This window comes from Ctenocephalides felis, unplaced genomic scaffold (assembly GCF_003426905.1).
Source record: "Ctenocephalides felis isolate EL2017-DRISC unplaced genomic scaffold, ASM342690v1 CF-g0.4_SCAFFOLD_01604, whole genome shotgun sequence".
In the NCBI taxonomy this organism is placed as follows: domain Eukaryota; kingdom Metazoa; phylum Arthropoda; class Insecta; order Siphonaptera; family Pulicidae; genus Ctenocephalides; species Ctenocephalides felis.
In genome coordinates, this window is record NW_020537758.1 from 10,591,988 (window position 1) to 10,617,898 (window position 25,911).

The window sequence follows — 25,911 nt, forward strand, 5'->3', positions numbered from 1 at the left end:
TATTGAATAACAGCCATTTAAAGAGTATATATATATAAAGTATAACGATTATTTAATCTTTAAACGCGTTTTTCTCGAAACAGCATTTTCCAAATTTGCTGCAGCGATTACTCAAAAACAAATGATTCGATCACTATCAATTTTTTTACATGTTTTATATATAGTTCTCCGTAAAATGAACTATCGATTTTTGATCGGATCAAAAATCAAATTTGGCAGTCCAAAAACGACCAAAATTTTGGGTAAAATTCGACTTTTTTTTTAAAAAACGCCGTCATTTTATCAATTTTTGATTTTTTTTCTCTATCATAGTTCATTTTACAGACAATATTATCTAGTTTAACGAGATTTTTTTTTCAAATTTCATCCACGTAGAAGGCCGGAATCACTGCAGCAGTGAAGGGCCTTTTTTTGTCGTGCTGTTGGAGATCGACGATAACTTAAAAAATATTTAATTTTTTTCTTTAAAATTATTACTCTGTATTCTTAAAACATGTATAAATATATTCCCAAAATTCAGAACAGATTGATAAAGTAGTTTTTTTAATATAAATTCCCAAAATTCACCTTTTTAGGCGGTTACACTAGTTGTGCCCCTTAATGATTTTCAACGTGAAAACTTCATTCATTCAAAGTGATTACAATATATTAAGTTTGTTTAATAAATGATCATATATGATAGATGTAATGATGACAATGCTATGCAAATATAAATTATGTAGCATAACAATGAAACCGATAGAAATTTAGTGGTAATTAAATTTGGCGACAATACTAACGACGAACTAATAATAATTGGTCCTATGTCTTCTGCAACAAGAGTGCTTTGCATGGTATTTGCATGGTTACAAGACAGTCTTTTTTTATTTTTGATAAATTATTAAATATTTATATTTAATGGATTTGAAGGGTTGTTAATTGAATTTTGTTAAATTTTGAAATTTTTTACTAGCTGTCTGTCTATTATCAACGACAAGGCGTAGACACTTTCTGAACGCAATGCGAATGTCTTGTAATGTAATTGGAGCGTTACAATTTCATAATATAATATAATATCACGTGTGATAAACCTACAGATAATATGAAATATGTGTTGAATTAAATACATATACATATACATAACACAAATTGTAAAAAGACCACCCGAAACTAATAAGTTTCCAATATCACAGTGTCCAATTTTCATACTTGAATATGTTAAATTGTATGGTCTGATTTTTGTTTTTAAACTGAACTCTGAGCTAATAAAATTACTAACAAAATTAATAATATATACTAGATGCATGACATGCTAAATATATTTTTACGACGTAATATTAACGATTTTTATGATTGTCCTAAGTAAAACACGAGCTTTTCAAATATAATGCCAATAACAGTCTCAAATTATTATAGTTCCGGATTTTTTTAAAAGCAATATTTATCCCATTGTCAATATTTATTTTAACTAGAATTTTTTTTATAAAATTTGTACCCATTTAAAGCAATATTACTTACTAAAGTTGATTATGGACAACATTGTACTGAATTTAATATCTATACAAGACTTTATACTTAATGAGTCAAAGTTGATATATGTACACTAAGTAACTTCGCACTATTTATTATACATACAAGTGTATCAAATGATTCAAAATATTAGCCTTTATTCTTTATTATTCATCAAAGGATAAACAATAATAAGTACAAAAATAATCCTGTTAATTTCTTGCTAGTTTTTAAAAAATTTGGTTTTACAAAGTCCGGCAAATGTGTAATAGCGCGTTTGCCGTCAACCTGGAACGACGTGCCAAATCAGGTTAAATGCACAAAGCCCGGAAAGTCGCGGAAAAAGAAAATACTTATAAATATTACGTGAAAAAATATTCTCAAAAATTTAATTTTAAAATGAGATATGTTAAAAATGAAAAAAAAACATCTTAAAAATAAAATCTGTACAAAATAATACAAATCAATAACTTGAAATCAGTTTTTGCTATATGATGGTTAAAAATGGCTTGCGAAAATTGAAAGTGTCCATTCTTATCCTAAAAAATTGGCTGAACTACAAAAATTGACAAATATTATAAATATTATATATGTATATATATATATATATATATACATATATATATATATATATATATATATTTATATATATAGTATTATTTAATAGTTCTTCTTACCTGAGCTGCAATTGCAACAAGATCGACGATTACTTTAACAGCCCTTTTAGATTCTTTACTGCCTCGGGATAGTAAACCTAAAATAATTTAAATTATATATAAAAATACTTAAAAAAGTTATCAACGTGAGGAATTTGTGTTTTTGAAACGTTACTTGCTATATAAAATCAATATCTATACTTATGAATATACCTATAAAACAAAAGCTTATAGTTAGTTTTGGTTCTCATTTTTTGAGAATGGTGATAAATTGTATTAATTAATATATTATGTAAATGAGTCTAATTGTTTTGAACCAAGTCCAGAAAGTTGATGTCTTTTTATAGAGAGATTCCATAAATGTATATTCCATACTTATTTAAAATAAAACACACTTTTACCACCAGTATGAATTGGTATTTTTAATTAGTATTTTATTATTTCTTAATTATAAAAAGTACATATCTGCACTATACTTGAATAAACAAAACGATGGTATTTAATTTTTAATTAACATCTTATTTTTCTATACATTTTTTAAATTTATTAAAAACATGAGAAGATATATCAAATATTTCAAAAAAAAATAATATTTTATCCAAAACTAATATTTCTTATAATTTAAAGATAAGAACATTTTTATATGTTCTAGTATAGATATTTCAAGAAATCTTTTTTTTTATTGTTTAAGTGTAACTCTTTAAAAATATATATAGAAGAGGGTTTTTTAAAATTAACGTTATTTTAGGAGATAAAGCTGTTAGATCACAATATTAATTCTCTCTTTAGGAAAATGTTAGACGAGTTTTTCTCGAAACTGTCTTTTTCGATACGATACCTACGATTTCTCAACTTCTACTGAACCGATTTATTTGAATTTTTTAAAGACTCTTCTTTAGAGATTTCTCTTCAGTATGACCTAGACTAAACCCACAATTCCAATTTTTACTATTTTTAGAAAATAATAATCCTCTGTTTCAGCGGAATTTTCTCGAAACTATCTTATTCAATATGACACCCACGATTTCTCAATTTTTACTGAACCGATTTACTTTAAATTTTTAGAGAGTCTTTTTTATAGACTTCTCTTCACTAATACTATTCACTATTACTATTTTTAAAAAATAATACTCCTCTGTTTTACGAAATTTCAAAGGAATTATTCTCGAAACAGTATTTTTTGATACGATACCCATGATTTCTCAACTTCTACTGTAACGATTTACTTCATATTTTAACTAATTTTTTTAAATAAATCTCAGTTTAATATAAACTATAATTCATCCTCAAAATCCAATTTTTACTATTAAAAAAATTAAAAATATCAAAAAAATTGTACAAAAAAATGTTAAGACAGTTTAAGCCAAGCAAAACAAAAATTTTACTTGTCCTTAGTTTATTAAAATAATAATAATAAAAAAAAATATTAAGATTATTTTGAGGGCGAAAATTAGGTGTATGGTCACGTGACCTTCCACTTCATCACCTGTAGGAATTAAATTTTTTTGACTGTTTTCAATTTTAAATATCTTTCTCAAAACATTAGTTAATAACATGAAAAATAGATAGTACATTTTTTTCAAAAATTACAAAGTTGCCTCTTGACTAGAATACACCCTTTTCGTACTCAAGCGCCACGTAAGAAAACCGTTTGCTCGCTTGCTTCAAAATACTGTATCAATTTCCTTACAAAACTATTTCCAAACCCTGTCCTCAACCCTATCGTTTATAAATCGGACACATTAGACAAAATTCCTCCATATATCTTCTCCCAAAATAAAACAGACCAAATAAAACTTACCAAAGACGCCGGGCACGAAGCACATGCAATTCGTTAACATGGCACCTTTGACAACGTCCAACTCCGGCAAGATAACGTAAATAAATAAGGCCAAGCCTATTGTGTGCATTGTCTCCATGAAGAACGCCTGCAACATAATTGAAAATATGTTTATTGCCTCGTAATGCATAAATCACAATGATATATTGTTTTGGCGACCGCTGCGAAACATAAGAGAGGCTGATCGCCATTGATGGATGTAGATCGAGATTGAATTAATACAGAAAGACATGGGAGATCGGGGGAAAAAATCATATTAATACACATACTAAATGTTATATGAAAAAGCTTACTTAATAGACAATTTAGCTATTAGAAGAAATACACAAGTTTTGCCTAAATTAATTTTGGCAAAGTGGCAATTATAGCTATTTTAAACTGAAATGCGAACTTGTGTACTTTTCTAATTAGCAATATTTGATTTTATGACATTTTTCTACGTTTTGTCAAATAATTTGGAAAATTTATTCTGGGCATTATAATTTGTTTGCATTGGTGGAAACTACATAAAAAATTTACTAAAATATAGTAAAAACTTTTATTTCTACTTGTATATTAAAATTTTGAATAATTCGCAATTGAAATGCGCACTTGAGTATTTTCCTAATTAGCAATATTTAATTTTTGAACATTTTTCTACATTTTGTCAAATAACTCGAAAATTTTATTCCGCATTTTCTAATTTATTTACATTATCAAAAACAAGATAAAACTAGTGGGGTGTATGGCATCGTGTCTTAAGGCAAATTGCTGGAACTTTCCGTACCTTAACAAAATGTTCGAGGAATACTGAATGTTTTCAAATAGATTATTATAAATATTGTAACATTATTGTAATTATTTTCGATATACAAAAAAAATACAAAAAAAAAAAAAATTATACAATTTTTTTTTCCAAAATCAATAATTTTCTTAAGACAAGCAGAAAGTTTTTTGAATCATTTAAATCGAACACTTAGTTCTTTCAAAAACTGCCATTTTTTACATATTTAGCTCCGTAACTTCGAAATCGCTGGGCCTGCCTTTGCCAAAAACTAATAAACACTTCTCCCAATCATTACTAATTGAATGTTTTTTAGATCATTGAAATCGGATATTCCGTTCTCTCAAAAAGTCGATTTCTATTTTCTGCACTCGTTGCTCCGTATCTCCGAAACGGCTGGACCTGCCTTTGCCAAAAACTAATCAGCTCTTTTCCCTATCAATAGGAATCGAATGTTTTTTGAACCATTCAAATCGGTTGATCCGCCCGAAAACGTGACTGGAAATTTGTATCCATACATACATATATACACACACACACATACACACACACACATCCATTTTTTCTGAAGTATGCCAAAACGTTCAGAAACCTTCAAAACGTCGAGAAATGTAAACATTTTCAATTACGATTTTCGGCCCATTATAATAACTTACCCTACGGGAAGTTAAAAATGTACTAAAATCTAGTAACAACTGTTATATACACTTTGATATTAAAATAATGAATAATTCGTAGTTGTAATGCTTTAGTATTATGGATTATTTAGTATTATATATTATAGATAAGTATTTATTACCCCGGTTTTCTCTAAAAGTATTATTCGTGAAAAGGTGCTATTGTTAGCCAGATAAAAGACAATAGGGTCCGATCGAGAGGGACATGAAATTATGTAATCGTCTATTATCTACATATTAAGGCGCCGTTTAAATTTATAAGCTGGTACACAACATGTTACAACACTTCTCTTTTGCAGATATATGGGTTATTGTCATTTCTTGAATTAGAATATATCTTATTCGAATACGATATCTAACACTATTACGTAATATTACTTACAATTGCAAATGAAAGTAAAATTATAATTGAGATTTAATTTGTCTACTGATACACTTTAAAATGATGCCTCAAAGTACAAAATTGCAAGATATTTAAAATTGCTTTATCTCACCATGAAGAATTCAGTAGAAGATGGTTTCTTGAAGACTTTGAAGTAGCAAATTCTTGCAGATCTGATGAGTGTTCCCATTTCTGGGACAGCAAATGCAAACAAGAGCACCCACATCCATGCGATTCGCTCTTCTTCAGGCAAAGTTGTCACATATTGTTTGTCCCTAACTGGAAATAGGAAAAAAAAAAACATAATAATAGAGCGTAAGATATATGAAAAAAAAAGTATTGTGTATCTTTCAGTAAAGAGGCGTAATATATATCTGGCTGCAAAGAAGCTGTATTCAACGTATGTTTTTATAATTTTTTTTATCAAAATGCTCAATCCTTCAAGTTTTATAAATGCAACGCCAATAAATACAATTTTTATCGCGCCCATATAAAACTGCTGCTATCATCGCAATAAAGTTGCCGTTCGTATCGTAAAATACCGTAGTCATGTTCGAAGGATTACACATTAACGTGTTTTTCTCAACTTTTATTTTTACATGAACCCTGCAGAAGCAAAATTTATATACAGGACCTAAATCGCCGAGTGTCCAATAAAATATTAAACGACCATTTGCCTGAGAGTTGACCTTTGACTCGGCCACGTTGAGAAACAGACTAGAATACAGAAATATATTTCATATCTGAACTGAGAAATAAATGGAGAGCTGGGGAAATATTAAAATGATAATCTGAAACATTTGCTCGAAGCGTAAGGATATATATAAAATATAATTAGGCTGTATTAATAGGAGGATATGGTGCGGCACTAAGGTCCAATTTAACTCTATGTTACAACAAAACTACATCAAACACATCAAAACAAACAAATAAAAGTTGTGTCATATCTTTGCTTGTACATATTATTAAAAATTTTCTAGCAGTTTCACGCATTGCAATAAAATTTTAAAGACCTGTGCGTTTGTTTTGATCATTATAACATTTCACTTTTTTCGCAAAAAACATCCAATTTACATATCTATATTCTTAAGCATAAATTTTAATAATTATTCTATTTTATCACGATAATTTCTACTATTTTTCTCCTAGCTTTCATTTTAATTTTAAAGTACCTGTTTTATTTGCTGCCGGCCATTAAAACATGAAACCAAGCATCTTCTTCCTACGTATAGTTATGTCTGTTTTACATTTTTGACTTAGAAATTTACGATTATGTTTCTATCAATGTTACATACAGTATTTTCCTTTAACTTTTGCACTAAAGGACAGTTACAATATCAAGAAATTGCGGAAATATAGAAATAACACGACGGAAACTTTGTTCCCAGTCGACAGGTACATTTAAAACCACATGGGGTAGAATAAATATTGAATTGTAAAGTACACTTTGTAAATGAAATGTAGAATGATGTATTTATGGATACAGAATATTATTTACTCGTATGCAAAAATTGTATTATTAGACTGGTGCAAATTGATTTACTTAAAAATGCATTATAGAGAAAAAAATAAATATTTTTCCTTGTGTACTTACTAGAGAAAATATAGTATATTATTGTATAATTTATATAATAATTTTATTTTTTTTATTAATATTTTCAGTACTAATAAGTTTGTATAATAATGTACTAACTAGTAAAGTATATTTTTACGTTTCCACTCAAAACTTTTGAACTAGTTGCAGAATATATGTAAGGTATTAAGAAAATTTATCAAGAATTGAATAATCTTTGACATTTTCTAAAATCATATCGACCTCAATAACTTTTGGCTTCCAGAAATTACAATTGAAAAACGTGATTCTTACTAATTTTTGAAAGATTTCGACGCGCAAATCGATGATCGAACACAAACCCGCATAATCAATTTTATTTTATTTATACTAATTTAATTTTTTAACTGTTTAACATTTATAGTATTTTTGATGAATTTGTAAAATAAAATAATACTCTAAAGGTATCTAAACACTCTAAAATTATTTTTAAAACAAATGATCTTGTAAATATTTTAGAACAATGTTTCTGGTCAGAGGTAAAATACTTTTAATTAAAAAACAATTTCAATAATGTAAATTAATATAATTTATCATTAAAGTAATTTTAGTATAAAATTCTATTAATTAAGTCAGTTTATTTAAAGCTATTTGTAATATTATTATTAAATACTTAAAATAATATTGAAAATAATCCAGATATATCTTTACCCAATCTTTGACTTAAAATCTTGAAGATAAAGTAATTAATCAGACAAACGACGTTAAATTAACCGAAATTGTTACTTCAAGTAAGTTATTGAATACTTTTATTTATAATATTTACTAAAAATTAATTGGATTTTTTGTGCATATGTGTATGTGCAAAGGTCATATTTATTTTAAATTAATTACAAGAATAATAAATGTGATGTCATTAAATGAGGAATGAATCAATGTCAAGTTATTTTCAACTCACATTTCTAGTCATAACTTTTACTTTCGAACAAATAGTCAAACTTAAATCATTTTATTCATATAAAAATAACATTAAGAAAATTATTGGTAATTTCGATACCATAAAATACATCATTATATATAGTACTTCACAATTTTATAGGTATTTATGAATTTAGTTTTTATATGAGAAAATATTAAACCAGAAACAACTAATTAGGCAAAATTTACTTAAATAATAAAATGTTTATATTATATATTAATTATTAATTTTTTTTAATAATTATATATTTACATCTTTTTTATTGGCACAAATATTTTATATGTTAAACAATAAATTCAGAGGCGCGTAAGCGAATGTAAAATGTTTTATTATTGATGTTAAAATAATTATTATTTAAACAAAAAATATTTGATTAATTACTTTATTGCAAATATTGATTTTTTTAGTTATACCTTGTCGTACATTACGATTATTTAAATAAATGAGCAAAAATTTTGAAAAAAAAAAACCTTTTCAGCAACCTTACATAGAACTTAATTTGAAATATTTATATTCGTTTCTATTAAAACTCCATAGTATTTTTTTTTTATCTTTACATTTTTATAAATATGATCCACACTAATTTTATAGGAGTGAATATTTTTTTTATTTTTTTTATATCATAAATCAACAAGATTTTAATTGCATAAAAGAGAGTCAATCGCTAATATTTTCAAAAATCTAGTCATAAAAATACAATTTTGTAATTTAAAAAAAAAACAGGAATGTAAATCAATTATTAGCTTATCAATAGTAAATATTTTTTTTAAATTAAATAAATGTTTAATAAAAAATATATAAATTGTCTAGTTTATTATTTTTAGCCTAAAAATGTTAGAACGAAAATGTGAATTTCTAGCAAAAATAGTGATAAAAATAATAATTCAAATAAAAATTTAATAAAAAAAAATTATAATATTATTAGAAAAGACTGGATATTTTTTTTATTTTTATAATAAACTAGCCGGCCCGACAGACTTCGTCCTTTTCTTTTTCTATTCTTTGCAAAAAATTATCCTCAACAGAATCGTCACCCTGGTAATAATTCGGTGTGAATTAAAAATAATTAAATAAAACACTATAAGCATTTAAAAGTAAGTAATTTTAATTATGTAAATCATAATTCAAAAATCAGTTCAATTTTCATTGTAGTGCTTTGTGATAAACAATGTTTTTTGTTTGATTACCTGGCGCATAGACAAACAAATCTGACGGTTTTCCAATACGGGAATAAACAACATACAATTTTCCATGTGCGAAACATGGGTTTTCTAAATTAATACCACAAACACTTAATGATACCATAAACGCACTGGAAACGCATTGGGATGCATGATGCGAGAACATCTTCTGCTTTATACTATCCTTTGAATATAGTTTGTCGATATTTCGCAACATTATAATTGCCGATCCAACATTTAATTGAAGATTGTGAGGTGACAATCCTAGCAAATCCAGCGAGTTTAAAAACTCCGGTGGATCGTCTTGGTTAGTTGCCGAATCAACTGATTCGCCTCTAATTTGTTCTTGAATTTTGAAATTTAATTTAATGTTTTTGGCTACCAATATAACTTGATTAATAGAAAGATATTTCTATGTTTATATAAATATATTCAAAATTAGATTATCAAAAACTACACAAAATGTCATGACATAGATCTTTGTTTTTTTTACAAATTGCATTGCCTACTCGATTAAAGAAGAAAAGGGCTGTTTTTAGGGTTTTCCCGGCAATTATTCGTTTTTTTCTCGCCGTAACAACCATCTTCGGACTTCAACGAACATTTTAGAAAAAGAATTGGCCAAATTGGTCCAGGCGTTGTTGAGTTATGCGCTTACCAACACATTTTGCGATCCATTTTTATATATAAGATTAAAGTTGTCCAAAATGTGGTTTATAATATTAAATAGAGAATTCTGTATAAATTTTGTATCTTAAAATAGTTATGACATAAATAAAGATAGTTTTGCCTTCCTTTATATGATAAAAGTAACATAAATAAATAATTGTATAAATTTAATATTGAAAATAAAGTAATTAAATAAATTTTTAATATAAATTAAATAATAAAAATGTTTTTATAAAAATTATACATAAAATAATAAAAAAAATAATATAAATATTTTTATAAAAATTAGATAATAAAAATTTTTATTATATTCCTAACAAATATAATAAAAAAATATTCTGTAAATCTGTAGAATGTAAAAATATGAAAATCGACACTTGAATATTAGGTTAACGCTTAATCCAATTTTTTTGAATATTGTTGACACATAAAGTAACATCAATCATTGTTATATCTAATAATATAAATAATGTTAATAGTAATAATTTCCATAAACATTGCAAAATATATATACATGTGTGAACCATCGTATCACTTTTAGCACAGTAAACTTTCAATCACGATTTAGTGATTATTTATTTATATTTTGCATTATTGCGTTATTCACTATATAACATATAGCTCGTGATTAACAAGTGATCTTTAGCATATAATTTTAAACGAACTTTACAATATATATATATATATATATATTTATATAATATTATTTATAATTTTTTCCTTACCCATGTCCTTATTACAGTATTCGATTTTCCGATCCCTCCTCAGCTGTGAGGTCATAAATAAAAGGCTGCCTTTGGCTATGACCCCAGACACGAGGACTATTACAAATGTGACCAGATATGCTACAATTTTCAAAATTTTCACACTGATTTCGAGACAGGCCTGGTTTGCCATTGACCCGCTGTCCGCCTTCGACGGAGGGTTCCGAAAGACGTCCCATCCTTTGGTCTCGGAAACCGTTCTTTGGCTGAAAAAATAGAAAAAAAATAGAAAAAAATAGAAAAAAAATTAAATGAAATATAAATATAGTTGTTTTGAAGATTTACAACTATTAGCATTATTGAATAAAAACCTTAATATTTAAGGAGCCGTTTATTAATCACTATTTAAATAGGAGAGGTGTTAGAGACAAATTCACAAAATATCACAAGGGGCTTTCGATGTCTAGTGGGATATCACGGGTATTTATTTTTCAACTAAAATAAAAAACTAGTGGTGTATGGCATTATGTCTTAAGACAAATTGCTGGAACTTCCCGTACCGTAATGAAATATTCGAGGAATATTAAATGTTTTCAAATAGATTATTATACCGATTTTATTATTTTTCAAAAGTGCTATAACTTTTACTATTCATATTTTATGCACAAAATATAAGAGCTTATAAATTAGACCATTACGTTTATATAAGTTTACAAACAAGTAAATAAACTAGTGGTGCATGGCATCATGCCTTAAGGCAAATTGCTGGAACTTCCAGTACCTTAATGAAATGTTCGAAGAACATTAAATGTTTTCAAATAGATTATTATACCGATTTTATTATTTTTCAAAAGTGCTATAACTTTCACTATTCATATTTTATACACAAAATATAAAAGCTTATAAATTAGACAATGACGTTTATATATGTTTACAAAACAGAAAATAAAATAGTGGTGCATGGCATCGTGCCTTAAGGCAAATTGCTGGAACTTCCCGTACCTTAATGAAATGTTCGAGGAAGATTAAATGTTTTCAAATAAATTATTATAAATACTGTGTGATGTATAATGTTTACAGAAAAGTAAATAAATTTTAATCAAAAGAATTTAAAATCAAGGACATTGTCTAATATTTATAAGAATTATATAACTGAATTGCAAAGTTAAAATTATTTATTTAAAGTATGTAAGTGAGCTTTAGAACTTTAGCAAGAATTAATATTAAAAAATATGAACTATTTTCGACATACAAAATTTTCATTTTAATTGATTTTTTTCTCTCTAAAGCAATTGTTTTGCCAACACGAGCAAATAAATTTTTGAACCATTTAAATCGGATGCTTTGTTCTCTCAAAAACTGCTATCATTTGCACATTTAGCTCTACATCTCCAAAACAACTTAACCTGCCTTTGCTAAAAACTAAACATAACTTCACCCCATAATTACGAATTGAATGCTTTTTGGATCATTCAAATCGGATGCTCCGTTCTCTCAAAAAACTCGATTTCTATTTTCTGCACTTTTTGCTCCGGATCCCCGAAACGGCTAGACCTGCCTTTGCCAAAAACTATTCAGCACATCTTCCTATCAATAGGAATCGAATGTTTTTTGAACAATTTTAATGGGTTGAGCGGTATTCCCAAAAACGTCGACGAAAAATTGTATCTATACATATATGTATACACACACATCCATTTTTTCTAAGGTATGCCAAAATGTTTAGAAATCTTGAAAACGTCAAAAAATGCAAAAAAAAATAATTTTCGATTTTTTGCGATTATTATAACTTACCCTACGGAAAGATAAAAATAATAAAAATTTTCAAAAAATATACAAAAATTTTACCATTAATTCTAGGTACTAGGAAAGGGGTAGTAATTTTAAATATCACCAGGTCCAAAAATCTTTAAAAAATGATCACGTAATCAATAGACGCCCTAAAATTGGCTTAATTATGAATTTGTATAATACAGATTTTATCATATCAAATTAAATAGTCAAATTAATACTATTTCGTAACTTTGACAAAAGTTGGAAAGTAAGCTCACATACAGTAAAATTTTTATGGTTATACCTATATTATATTGGATGAGTTACATTTTAAATTTACAATGACACCAAATGATTTAATGCACCCAATATTAATTTATTGCTAATTTTATTCCTTTTCACACTACACCGATAATCTACACGATTCTCAATTAATCTTGCTAATAACAAAGTAACCTGTAGTAATAAATAACAAGTGCTTAAATATTTATATATACAGTAAATCAGTTTTAATAAGTGATATACGAGTCTGAGACGCTTTCCTAAATCCAAAAACGAGTTTGAAAAAAAAATTCAGCATCAGGGTCAACTTGTAATTCAAGGCGGAGAGAAATTAAATAATTCAGAGCAATTTTTTTTCTCAATACGACAGTAATAATAATTATGTATGTAGATATTTTGGAACAATTTATTAGCATAATAGACTGAGATCTGGTTGACTCTAATAAAAATTAAGATTTATATCAGTGTTGCACCCAATTTGGATATAAATGTATATAATGAATAAATCAAATAATAAAATCGGTTTAGTAGTTCAGAAGTTCATACAGGACAAACATCGTGACACGTTCTTCTCAAAAAAATTAACTTTTGACTCTTTAAATGCAATAATGGAAACTTGTTCGAATAAACATACTTTTTGTTTCTTGCTTTAGACTTTATCCAAAATACTCTAGAAAATGTTTTAAATCAAAATTACTTCAATAAAATTCTTACAAATTTTTATACTCTATATCCTATTATTTTTATTATTGTTTTTACCAGCTATCTCTCTATTAGTTACCTACTTTTAAATCGATTCAAATTAGGTTTAAAAATTAATCAATACAAAACTTGATTGATCGAAATTAATTAAAGTAGCTTCCTCTGACATAGTGATTAAAAGAAATCGAAATTTATGATTATTCATATGGAACACTTTGATTACATGGCATAATTTATATGTCGAAACTTTCTACTGTGCATAGAATTAAAAGATTAATTATTTTTGAATGATTTTCATTTTTTCATTATTAATTATATCTGTTAAGTAGTTTCAAAAATTTCGTCAAGAAGTTTTCCAAATACTCCGTTTAAATTAATTCTATAGTAATTGTATTTGCTAAATTTTTAGTTCGGTCATAAAATAAATTGTCTCTATTTTAGTCTATAAATTCAATATTTTAAAATACATATGGTGTGCAAAAATTTTATTAATTCTATATATATTTCACATGAATCTTTTATTACCTGTATACAGTATTATAATAAACCGATGGAACTCTCGACACAACCATTATCACAAATATCTCTATCCCCTAATATCATAATAAATCACTAAAATTTTCAATTTTTCTTATAATAATTTACTTTAATTTTTCACTTTAATTTTTTTTATCGTCTGCATCACAAAGTCGACTTGCAACAACTAAAATGCTAATAAAAATAATAATGCAATAAAGGCAACGGACGCCTTGAAGAATGCATTTTCTAATGAACAATTTTCGTATTTAATAATGCAATAATAATAATGATATAGAACGATATTATATAATGATGAAAATAATTATTGCAATAGTAAATGTAGTAGTAGATAACATGGAATGGAAGTACATTTCTGGTATTAGTTTATTATTTTATAATAATCGGTTGGTGAAGTAATCGATTTGTGTAATAGTAAAAAAATAATTTTGTATACCTGATTTTATAATATTAGTTTGTACATTTTTTTAAGGAATTTAATTTAATTTTTTAACACAAAATTTGGGATGTTATACATTATATTTAAATAGAAGTATTAGAATATTTTATATAGCTATTTTAAGACTAAACTAGTAGTAGTAGAGATAGAATATTTATGATTTACTAACAATATGTATTTTATATAATTCAACACAATAAACGTATTAAATCTAAGAAAACTGTATTTACTATTAATTTTAATAATACGTCTAAAATTTTACTGAAGGTGATTATTACATATTATTTACGGTTATAGCTATTATTTTTTAGATAATTCCAGAGATCATAAATTTTCTAAAACAGTATCCAAAAAAATATCAATAAGAAAAAATAATATAGAAGTCAAATAAAGCAAATGAAAAGTCAAATATTTACTTGTCTAATAAACGGTTTTGGTTTTCTTTAAAATTGTGGTAGGTCACTTTTTCGCTTTTACTTTGGTTTGGAGTTAAATTTAATTAGCATGTATTTGTGAAATTGTAAATAGAATTATATAAAACGTATATGGATTCTTAAGCTTTGAAATAAAAAATCTTGATAAAGTCCAAGATAAGAAATCTTGGATAAAAACTTGGGTAAAATCTCTATTTAATTTTTTGTTTAAAGTCTATATTTTCTATTTAAAATTATACAAAACAAAGAATCTAAATTTTGTGATAGAAAAATTAAGAAAAATCTGAGGAAAATCTCATTGCAGTTTTTTGTTTAAAGTCTGTTTTTTTAAAGTCAATACGTGTCCAATTTAAGAAAAGTATGCAAGAAACAGTAAAAAGATTAAATTTTTTAAGTGAAAAAGTACATTTTTTTAAGTAAATTTATTCAAAGTCGATCTATTTTGCATATTTTAAATTTATAGTTTAACAAATTATGACAATATTTTTATTTGTGGTTCTAAAAAATTTTACTTACGATTCAGAGTTTATATGAGCAAAAATAATAGCAAAAATTAACCACAATAACCAAGAAATGATCCACAAATTTGACTAAAGCACTTAAAAGCTCATAATTTTCAAACTTTACGAAATTTTTTTTTCTAATTTTTTTCATGGTTTGATGTTGAGTTCTGGGACACCCTCCGTATATATAAAATACATATTTAACAGCAACCCCAAACAGTTGTCTTATCTATATGTAGTAAATTTATTAAAACAATTTTTCAAATCTCTATAAAATAAAAATTATTAATAACAAATGATCAAGTGGCCAATTTAACCTTTTCCACTCGCAAATTCCGACATTTATAGTAATAAAATATTATATTATTTTTATTTGTGATCTTACTTATGTTATTTACGTTAAAAATTGACCACAATACCCAAAAAATAATTAAAAATGCTGATAATTTTTAAACTCTACGAAATATATATTTTTGTTTAAATTTTTTTCACGACTTCGGTTTGACATTGAGTTCTGGGATACCCTGCGTACATATAAAATACATATTTAATAGCAACCCCAAACAGTTGTCCTATCTCTATGTGATAAATTTATTGTTACAATTTCTTTAATACTGATTATTTTTTGTTACTGAGGACTCGTCTATTAATCACGTAATCGATTTTTAAGGGTTTTTTGACACCTTTTGGTATTTGTCTTGATATTCAGAGTAAACCCCCCCCCTACCCTATCAAATTAACAAAATATATTTTTTTTGAAAATGTTTGGGTTTTAAAAAAAAAATCGGTAAAAAATAAATACCTATGATATCTTACTATACCCCTTTATTCCCCATGTGATATTTTGTGATTTTTTATTAAACCCCCCGTTCCCTTAAAAACATCGAGTGTTAATGGACGTCCCCTGAAATTATTATAATACTAATGACTTTTTTGCTATTCAAAAATATAATATTTTAATTAGCAAATAAAACTAAAATATTGCTAATTATATTTCCAAGTGTAAATCCATACTACTTGACATCAGGCTGCCCCAGGCATTCATCAAACCTGAAACTTCTGATTCAAATCCCATAACTCTCACCGCTAATCTAAGGGCAGAATGATGTATAATGAAATTTTTTCAAATAAATCACTACTATATATTATTGTTGAATAATTCTTTGAGTAATATGACGATCGGCTATGGGTATTGTCAGATTTGTTACATATCACAGGTAATAATATTCGTGCAAATCTAATAAAAAACTGTATTTATGTATCTAGTACAATATAAAACCAATTTTATTCTCTAGAAAATACGTTAACGAGATTCGTTAACCATCAATAAATTTTATTCAGTTTTATTTCTATCAGTTTGCCCCAGACATTAATCGAACTTGGAACTTCTAATTCAAATCCCTTAGCTCTAACCACTAATCTAAGGGCAGAATAATGTATAATAAAAAAAATTGAAATAAATCACTACTATATATTATTGTTCAACAGTTCTTTGAGTAATATGACGATTGGTTCTGTGGGTATTGTCACAATGACCTAGATCAGAACAAAGTCTGAAGTGAAGATTCTCAACAATAAAAGATGAACGAATGAAGGCAATTAGAACAAAGAGCATCGTCATAAACCACATCAGTAAATAAAGTTGCATTTCAATGTTTCGACATAGTTTTCTCGAAATCATCATCATTCTTAGGCGACGACGTCGAGTTAAAAGTCTTGGGAAACGAGAACTAGATTTTGCAAAATAGCAGAGATTGACTAATTAATTAGTTCATCGAATCATTTCAAAATAATTAATCATAGAAATTACTACTGATTTATATATTGATGATACACTAAATAATAAGATCATCAATCATTCCTTTATTATTTTTATTTTCATTTAAATTTGCTCTGTTCGTGCACTTATCCCTAATTTGCATTACCAGAGGTGCGTGGGCTTTTCTTAAAATTTTATTATTTAAATATTTTCACAAATAAAAAAAAGTTTCTTTATTCGCAAGATTCGCTCCAAATGCTTCGACAATAACATGTTTGTTGTAACTAGATCACTTCGTAAGAAAATTCATATATAACTGTATCGGATTTGCACGCAACAACTTTCGCTTGTTGTTCCATAACAATGTTGTTTTTTTTTTGTTTTGTTACTTTTATTTTCCATTATTCAGTCGATTACGAGGTAAAAGAAATTGCAAGTCACCAAAGAAAAATAATAAAAGAAATTTCTTTTAACAGGGATCAGAACAGCCTGTTTTATTATCTGTGGAAAACCATAACCTAGTATGTTTCTCTAGATGGCAACCCAATGGTTTATTTTTTTTACTCCTCATACAAATATGCAAATCAAGTTTAAAAATGTATTTTTCTATCTATTACAATGTGAAACTAATGTTATTCTCTAGAAAATACATAATTTGTTTCTGACCATCGATAAATTATATTCAGTTTCATTTCTATTATGAATAAAATATTTTTATTATACGATTCGTATGCTAAATTGCGAATAATATTCAAAATAGAAGTTTCTTAATAGAAAGTTACATTTTCAGATTTCGACGTTTCGCATGCAAACAAACTGTAGTAATTAAAAAGGCGCTCTAATTAGTATGGAAAACACCAATTATAATGTGAAAATGGCTTGAGATAATTAGAGAAATGACATCTATACAAACATACATATACACGTTTATAAATACACAAAAACTATTATATATACTATGGTTTGTCGGTTTTCAAAAGCCGGTTTTTTGGCAAAAATTATGGAATTCGGTTTTTTAGTGAAAAAAGTCGGTTTTCACTGTATAAATGGAATATGATAAATATATCCAAATATAAAAGACAGATAAAAGCGTTTTGATTCTTGAAATTAAATCGTTTCAATAGCATTTGATATCTTATCAGTCTACAATGGTTCCCAGAAAGGTTTTGTATATATTAATTTAGATTTTTATACCAATGTATATATTAATTTAAATTAGTGTGACTTCTTCTAGAAAAAGTAACTTTTTCTACTCAAACTTAAAAAAAAAAGTTTTAAACCCTAGAAGTCACAAATTAAAGAACAAAAAACTTAGAATTATTATATAAGGCTTTAAAAACAATTAAGCATAATTTGGTCGCAAGTACGAGAGTATTTTCTATTTCATAAAATTTTGTTAGTAATCAAAGGACACGTCTAAGTAGCAATTTGATAGGCGTTCTTGGTTTTTTAAAAACATATTTTATTAAACAAAAAAATAATTAGAATGTTTCAGATTAATTAATTAAAATTGCTCGGAATAGAAAATACCCGAGTGTAGCTTAATTGTTTTTAAAACTAAAATTGATATTAACAAGTTGTATCAAAATGTATATATTTTTTATTTTTTTTAATTTAAAGCATTTTTTTATTGAAAAATGTATTATTTTTATTTATTCGAAAACTTTCCTTTCACCATCATAAAAATATTTTCATTCTTATATGTAAAAATGGTGCATGAATAACGAATAATTATTTTCTAAGTTATTAAATCAAGATAAACTATTATTTTTTAGTTCTACTAATTAAAATTAAAATAATTTTGTTTACTATCTATAAAATTGAACAATAAATAAATTCAGTCAAATACTGCTCTAAATTATACTAAATTTGCGGATAACTTACAGAGTTTTCGAGCAAAAATTTATTTTCTATATGAAATTCGAAAACCGGTTAAAACCGGTTTTTTAGTCAAATTAAAATTCGAAAACCGGTTTTCTGAAATGTCGGTTTTTGTATAAATCCTAATATATACTTCGATATTGATGTTTCAAACATTTTATTGCTTTTGTTCAGATAAATTTTAATTTTCATTCCGGACATTATAATTTGTTTATATTAATAAAAACTAGCTCAAATTTACAAAAATCTCGATTTGTATAATTCACAAATTTATATATTTGAATATCAATTTGTGAATTTGAATACAACCAGTAAACTTGAATATAAATGTAAAAATTGATAATACATCTAACCTTTTCTCTTGTTAATTTTCTCCACTAATGTCTGAATATCCATCAAATTTATTAATGACAATGTCAATTACTTATGTTAATGAAGAAATTACTTAAACCCACAATGATGTACAACAAGTTCATTACAAGAAGCCCAACACCATGTTCGACAAAACAACAATGTAAAATATATGTCATACAATTTCTACCGAGTTGGCAGAGGAATTATCCAAGGCAGGCGACAAAGTGATTAATTTCTAGTAGGAGTTATAAATAATATTGATCATCTTTAGATCTCACTTCGTCTTAAGATCTTAAGATCAGTCACTTTTTTATATTGCAGTCGACGTTGACGACCTCGATGAAGATGATGCCGTGATAAAGAAAAGTACATTTATGCAAGAACTTAACTTCTCAAATGTCATGGTTAAATAAATGATGCACTCTTAAATATAACGCGTTCCGTGTAATTTGCTGACATAATGGGCTGAGGGATCGAGGAGAGAACGAGAAAGGGCTTTTATTGCATATTGTGATATGGTATTTTGTTATTGATACATCGTGTTTAGAACAATTTCCACACTCTACTTTTCAAATTTCAATGACAGTACGAGAGAATTCCGATTGATGGCTTAAAACAGGAATTGGACTTGGGAATTATCAAATACAAATGAAATGTAACAATGTAAGTGCAAATCCAAATCAGTTGGAATGTTCTGCTGTTAAACAATGCTCTTGTAACACATAATTTAAGATTTTTTGCTTCTTTATCTGAAGAAATCAAATAAATCACTGTGCTTATATACAAAATAAAATTTAGTAAAAAAATGCTGTCACTTATAAAATATCATTATACTCTTAAAAAAATATAATTTTGTAGAAAATACAGTTGCTCACTTTTTAACAAGACCTAATTTAGCCAAGAAAATTTAAATAAATTGTCATTTTTTACTTTATATATTTTACATCTATAATTGAAAATATAATTTAAAAAAACAATATTTTATATATCCAATTTTTCAAGTAAAACATTACGATACTTTAAAAGAGATTTTTTCAAGTCGATCAATTTTGCAAATTTTAAATTTATAGTTTAACAAATTGTGACAGTATTTTTAACTATGGTCCTAGAAATGTTACTAATCCAAAGTTTAGGTAAGCAAAAGTTTTAAAAATTAACTACAATAACCAAAAAATGACCCACAAATTTGACGAAAGCACTTAACAGCTCAAACTATTCAAACTCCACGAATTTTTTTTCGTTAAATTTTTTTCATAACTTTAGTTTGATTTTAAGTTCTGGAACACCCTGTGTATATATAATTTATATATTTTGTCTCAAATTCCGAAATTTATAGTAACGAGATATGGCATTATTTCTATTTGTGATCTTAGAAATTTTGCCAAGAAAAATTAATCAAATTATCATTTTTTTATTGACTTCATATATTTTTTATTGAATCTTGTGTACAGAATATATTTTACTGATAGCTAAAATTTCTAAAAAAATCTTTTACTTCTAATCGATCAATTCGAGACATGTCTCTAAATATTTTTGGAGGGCAATGATTTTTGTATTTTTAATATAAACCAAACGTGGAATAATTTTCATATGATTTCGTATATTCCACACCATGTTTACATTGAAATTCAGAAAATGTTGTCAAATAATTTTAACACAAGTTACGTTGTAAGATGAATTTATACTAATCCAATTTTATATAAAAAGTTAAGTAATTCATGGTTTACACTGTTGTAGTTTTCTGATTGTCAAAAATAAAAAAAATAATAATTTTTTTTCACTAAATTTTAGTACATCTTATCTAGTTTTAATTAATGCAAACAAATTGTAATTTCCTATACAAAAATTAAAAGTTATTTGAAAAAAAAAAGTAAAAAAATGTCCTAAATTCATATAATGCAAATTATGGAAATACTAAAGACTATCTAAGTATATAAAGAAATTATCATTAAATTTTAGTATATTTTATCTAGTTTTTACTAATGTAAACAAATTATTTTATTACTATTTCCAAACCCTAAATTACACCATTTGACAATTACCATTACGCCTCGTCAGTCTCATTATAACCACAATAATTACAAAGACAATTTCACAGAAAAAAAAACTTCTAAATTGGTAGAACTCGTAGATTAGTCCATAAGCCATTATTATTACAGTTCGAAATAATCATTTTACAATCGTGTCGCATCTGGCAAAATGATTTGACCTGATTTGATTTCTGATAATTGCAAACTTTTCCATTCGAGAAAAAATAGTATTTATGCAATCTGTGGAGAATTTCTTATGAAAGAATTCTTAGGACAATGCAATGCCATATGTGGGAAAATTTTAGTAAAACAATAGAAGAGGAGGATTAGTTAATGAAATAATATAGATAGAAATTGACTTATTTGAATTTTGTTTGTCTTAATTTAAAAATTTTGCAATTGCTAGCAATTACAACTCCACCAACAAAAACCAGGAAGTTTATGAATAGACATAGCATTTCTCTTTGGTTTTCCGGAAAAGCCTCATGAATCAACTGCAATTTTCTCTATAATGCCACTTAGCATTTGTTATAACAACTCTGAGTAATTATATACTTGTATTGCAACATTAACAATAAAGCATTGTCAATGATCATTCAATTATACACTTTCTTAGTTTGATTGTTAATGCAACCATGACACTGCCACAATATGTATAATATACACACACATATATATATATATATATATATATATATATATATATATATATATACTCATATGTATATTGTATGCAATTTTTATTATTTATTATGTGAGCAAAAAACAAACTTATAGTTACTATTTTAATTCGTTCACATATGGGCGACTCATGTAAAAATCAGAATTGGAAGGTAAAGGTATTTTTGGATATAAAATTTTTAGGGGTCTTCTTGTTTCTGAGTAATTTTTGGATATTTTAGAATGTTGCAATTAAAATAAAATTATTTTTAAATCCATTATAATTATTATTCAGTTCACCATCAATATCAAATAATCAATCTACCAAGTATAACAATGTACTATTTATATTTACAGCTTCTGCAAGAAGAAGATATGCGGTTTAAGAAGCCATGACCCAGAAATATTGTTGTATATGATTTATTAATACTTATAGATAAATCTTGACAAATGTTTGAAAGCTCATTTGTCGGCTTTACAAAGGCAATTCTTCGATTGCAGGATCGTAAAATCGAGAAAGGAATCTGGGAGAAATAAATAAGAAAATTGTCAAGTAATGTTAACTAAACATATAATACAATTTGTATAGGTGTTTTGAAATATTTGAAAATTCGAGAAGTCAAGAGGGTATGTGCATAATATCTCTCGATTCCTTTATTTTATTTATTCAGTATAAGTATATTTTTGTACCTACGTGCTTGAATTCGCGATCGAAATTTCATGAAAAAAATCTGAATTTTTTTTTATGTTAAGTGAATCCGAGTGAAATGTTCTAAGGTCATTGGCTTTGCAGTTGAATAACAACTTGACTTCAAAAAAAATATTTTGGCGAGTTTCTCCGAAATATCTTGTCATACCAGAATTGACCGCAGAAAAAAAACAATGGTAAAGAAAATATTATTTGTGAATCATTAGTTAAGTGATACAAGGGTTCATTGTCGTCATTTTGTATAATATATGTAAACAACTTTACCACTATTTAGAATTGTCATTTAGGTATATTGTGCTTTAATTGTAAAATCTTTTTTCTGAAATTTATGGTTTTTTGTTATAGTTTTTGAGTGGAATATTATATTAAAAATGTGTAAAAATAATGTTTTTATTGCACTAATTTTTGGTTTAGTAAAGAATATAAGGCTCTGTTTTATCAACATTAATTTTTATATACCATTTATTTGCATAGTTTAACACTTTACACTCGCGAATTCCGAGATTTATATGAATTTTGTTGCAGGAGCGGCGGCATCCGAGTCGATAGGGTTAAAATTTAATTCAAATGACTTGCAGCCTTTTCTTAATCTCTTTGTCTATGTCTTTTTTAAATTTCTTTGTATCTTTCATATTTAATTCATTTAAAAATCACAGTATCATCTACAAGTCTATTGATTTTTGCATAATTATCATAAGTATGAATGGAAAATAAAATTGGCCCTAAAATACTTCCTTAAGGCACGCCTACAGTAGATTTACTAGTGTATATAGGCACGAAACTTCAATAATTTAAATTATTATCAAATATTTTGGTAAACAAAATTTGTTTGCATTATTATATCATATATAAAATTATTTTTTACATACTTTTTCGCTCTATATTGAATACAGACACACGCAATGTCGTTACATATTTTTTTCATTCGTTGATATGTTTCTAGGTCTATTTTTTCCCAGTTTTTAATTCTTGGACAAATGACACATTGCATATAATATAACAATATGAATATTTCAATTTGATGTAATACTCTTGATTTTATTTACAAAGAAATCTATGTAAATAGAGGCAACATTTCAATATTTCATAACTGTGCGAAGACTTAATGCGTCTCATTAACCCATGAGAATAATGCCAAGCAACGGTAACAACCTTACGAAAGCATTATTGTTTTCGATTTCTACAGAAAAACGCACATGGAATTGTGATTTACTCGGATAATGGAATTTTAGTAAGACATATAAATAAAAGTTTATGTTCTACACTCGCAGTAAATATAAGAATACAAGACCTATTATGGGTTAACTCATTCACTTATCCTGATACTGGTTTAAATTACAAAATTGATCAATATTTAAAATATTGGGTACATAAAGTTTGAATTAAAAAAACTATCGACTATCGACAACCAAAGTATCGAATTTTACTTTCATCATTCACACAGATGACACCGCGCTATATACCGACATCAAATCAAATCGTGCGACATGTATCATTTCTAAAGAATCAATCGAACAATGAAAAGAATACCACCATGACAATCGAAGTAGAGAATAAATCTCGCAATGTCTTGTTAGAATCGATGTTATTTATTCTCCTCATTTCATGTGAAGCAATATCGTATATATCGAATGTGTTTGCCCCTGGTGCAGCCAAGCGCGAATCCATCATCAGCCGCCGGCCGCAGAATTATTTTGAAATCGGGCGAAAGCTATCCGGCAGACAGGAGGACTTCGAGTGGGATAATAATGATATTTAGATATAAATTTTAAGGAGAGCACATGTTAAGATTTTAATTTATAATAAGCAATAATTACTGAACTAGGATTTCAATGATTTCAAGAATTTTTGCATTGCAGAATCTAATTCTGAACTATTTTTCAGCTCCGGAAACGTTTAGGTTTTGTTTTAACACTATTCCTACCGGGACCGGTCAAATGACCGTTTTTGATTTTTCGATTATTATTGAAGTAAAACTTCTTTAGGCGCGATATGGGTGTAAAAATTTCTTTAGGCTACACGGGTGTAAATCCGTACAAATGCAACGAAAATGCCAACGTGTAGTTGAACACTACGACGCCGTAAGCGCTGATGTCGCGAGTATCCACTCCCGTCATGTCATGCGTAAGTCGAGCGCTAAACCCTATATGAACTTGCATTAATTGAATCACGTTTTTTTACAAAAGAAGAGGTTACTGTATTATGTCCTCATGGAATAAGACTTTTCTTAGAGAATAAATGTGTCATGGAATATAATAAATTTATACTGAATCTAGTTGAAGACAAAATAATATCTACTGCCACGGATATTTATGTAGGTTGCCATGCGACAGATCAACAATCATACATTCGTCAGCAGTTTCACAAAAATCGGTTATTTATACCGCGGGTTTGCCGTATGAAATAATTTTAGTTCTGAATAAATTTTACATTATAACAACTAATATTGATGTAAGTGATGGCTTAGCTAATGGTTGTGTAGGAAAATTAGTGTACATAGAACGTGGCGATAATGATGAACTTCTACGTTTATGGTTTGAATTTCCTGGTAAGATAGGTAACAAAATAAGAAGAAAGCTGCACATCATATTCAAACTCCTAATATTAGTAGGACAGCTGTGCCGATTCTCAGGAGATCTTCATCTATTCCAATGAATAGAAATAAAATCATATTTGTCAAAAGAAATCATTTTCCTTTAGTGTCTGCTTGTGCACTCACAATACACAAATCACAAGGTGGTACTTTTGATAAAATTGTATATGAATACAATAAAACATATAATCAGCAGCTTCTATATGTTGCATTATCACGAGTTACCAGCATTAATGGATTGTTCATCATTTCAAAAAATTTTATCATGGAAGAAAACGGCCAGCAGGATTAATGAACTTAAAAACTGAATTCCAAAGACTTTCAACTTGTAGATTAATAACACAAGAAGAAAAATTGAGTGAGA

The 25,911-nt window shown here is 26.8% G+C and overlaps 1 protein-coding gene across 1 annotated transcript in view; it reads right to left on the reverse strand.

The window, feature by feature from the left end:
• LOC113373343 (chitin synthase chs-2-like) overlaps positions 1-25,911 on the reverse strand; it is a 183,211-nt gene that overhangs the window by 65,785 nt on the left and 91,515 nt on the right. The window contains exons 3-6 of the mRNA XM_026613650.1: positions 10,913-11,157; positions 5,919-6,085; positions 3,946-4,072; positions 2,166-2,242 (exon numbers count right to left, since the gene is read on the reverse strand). Coding sequence (XP_026469435.1) covers positions 2,166-2,242; positions 3,946-4,072; positions 5,919-6,085; positions 10,913-11,157 — 616 coding nt within the window. The remainder of the gene's footprint in view (positions 1-2,165; positions 2,243-3,945; positions 4,073-5,918; positions 6,086-10,912; positions 11,158-25,911) is intronic.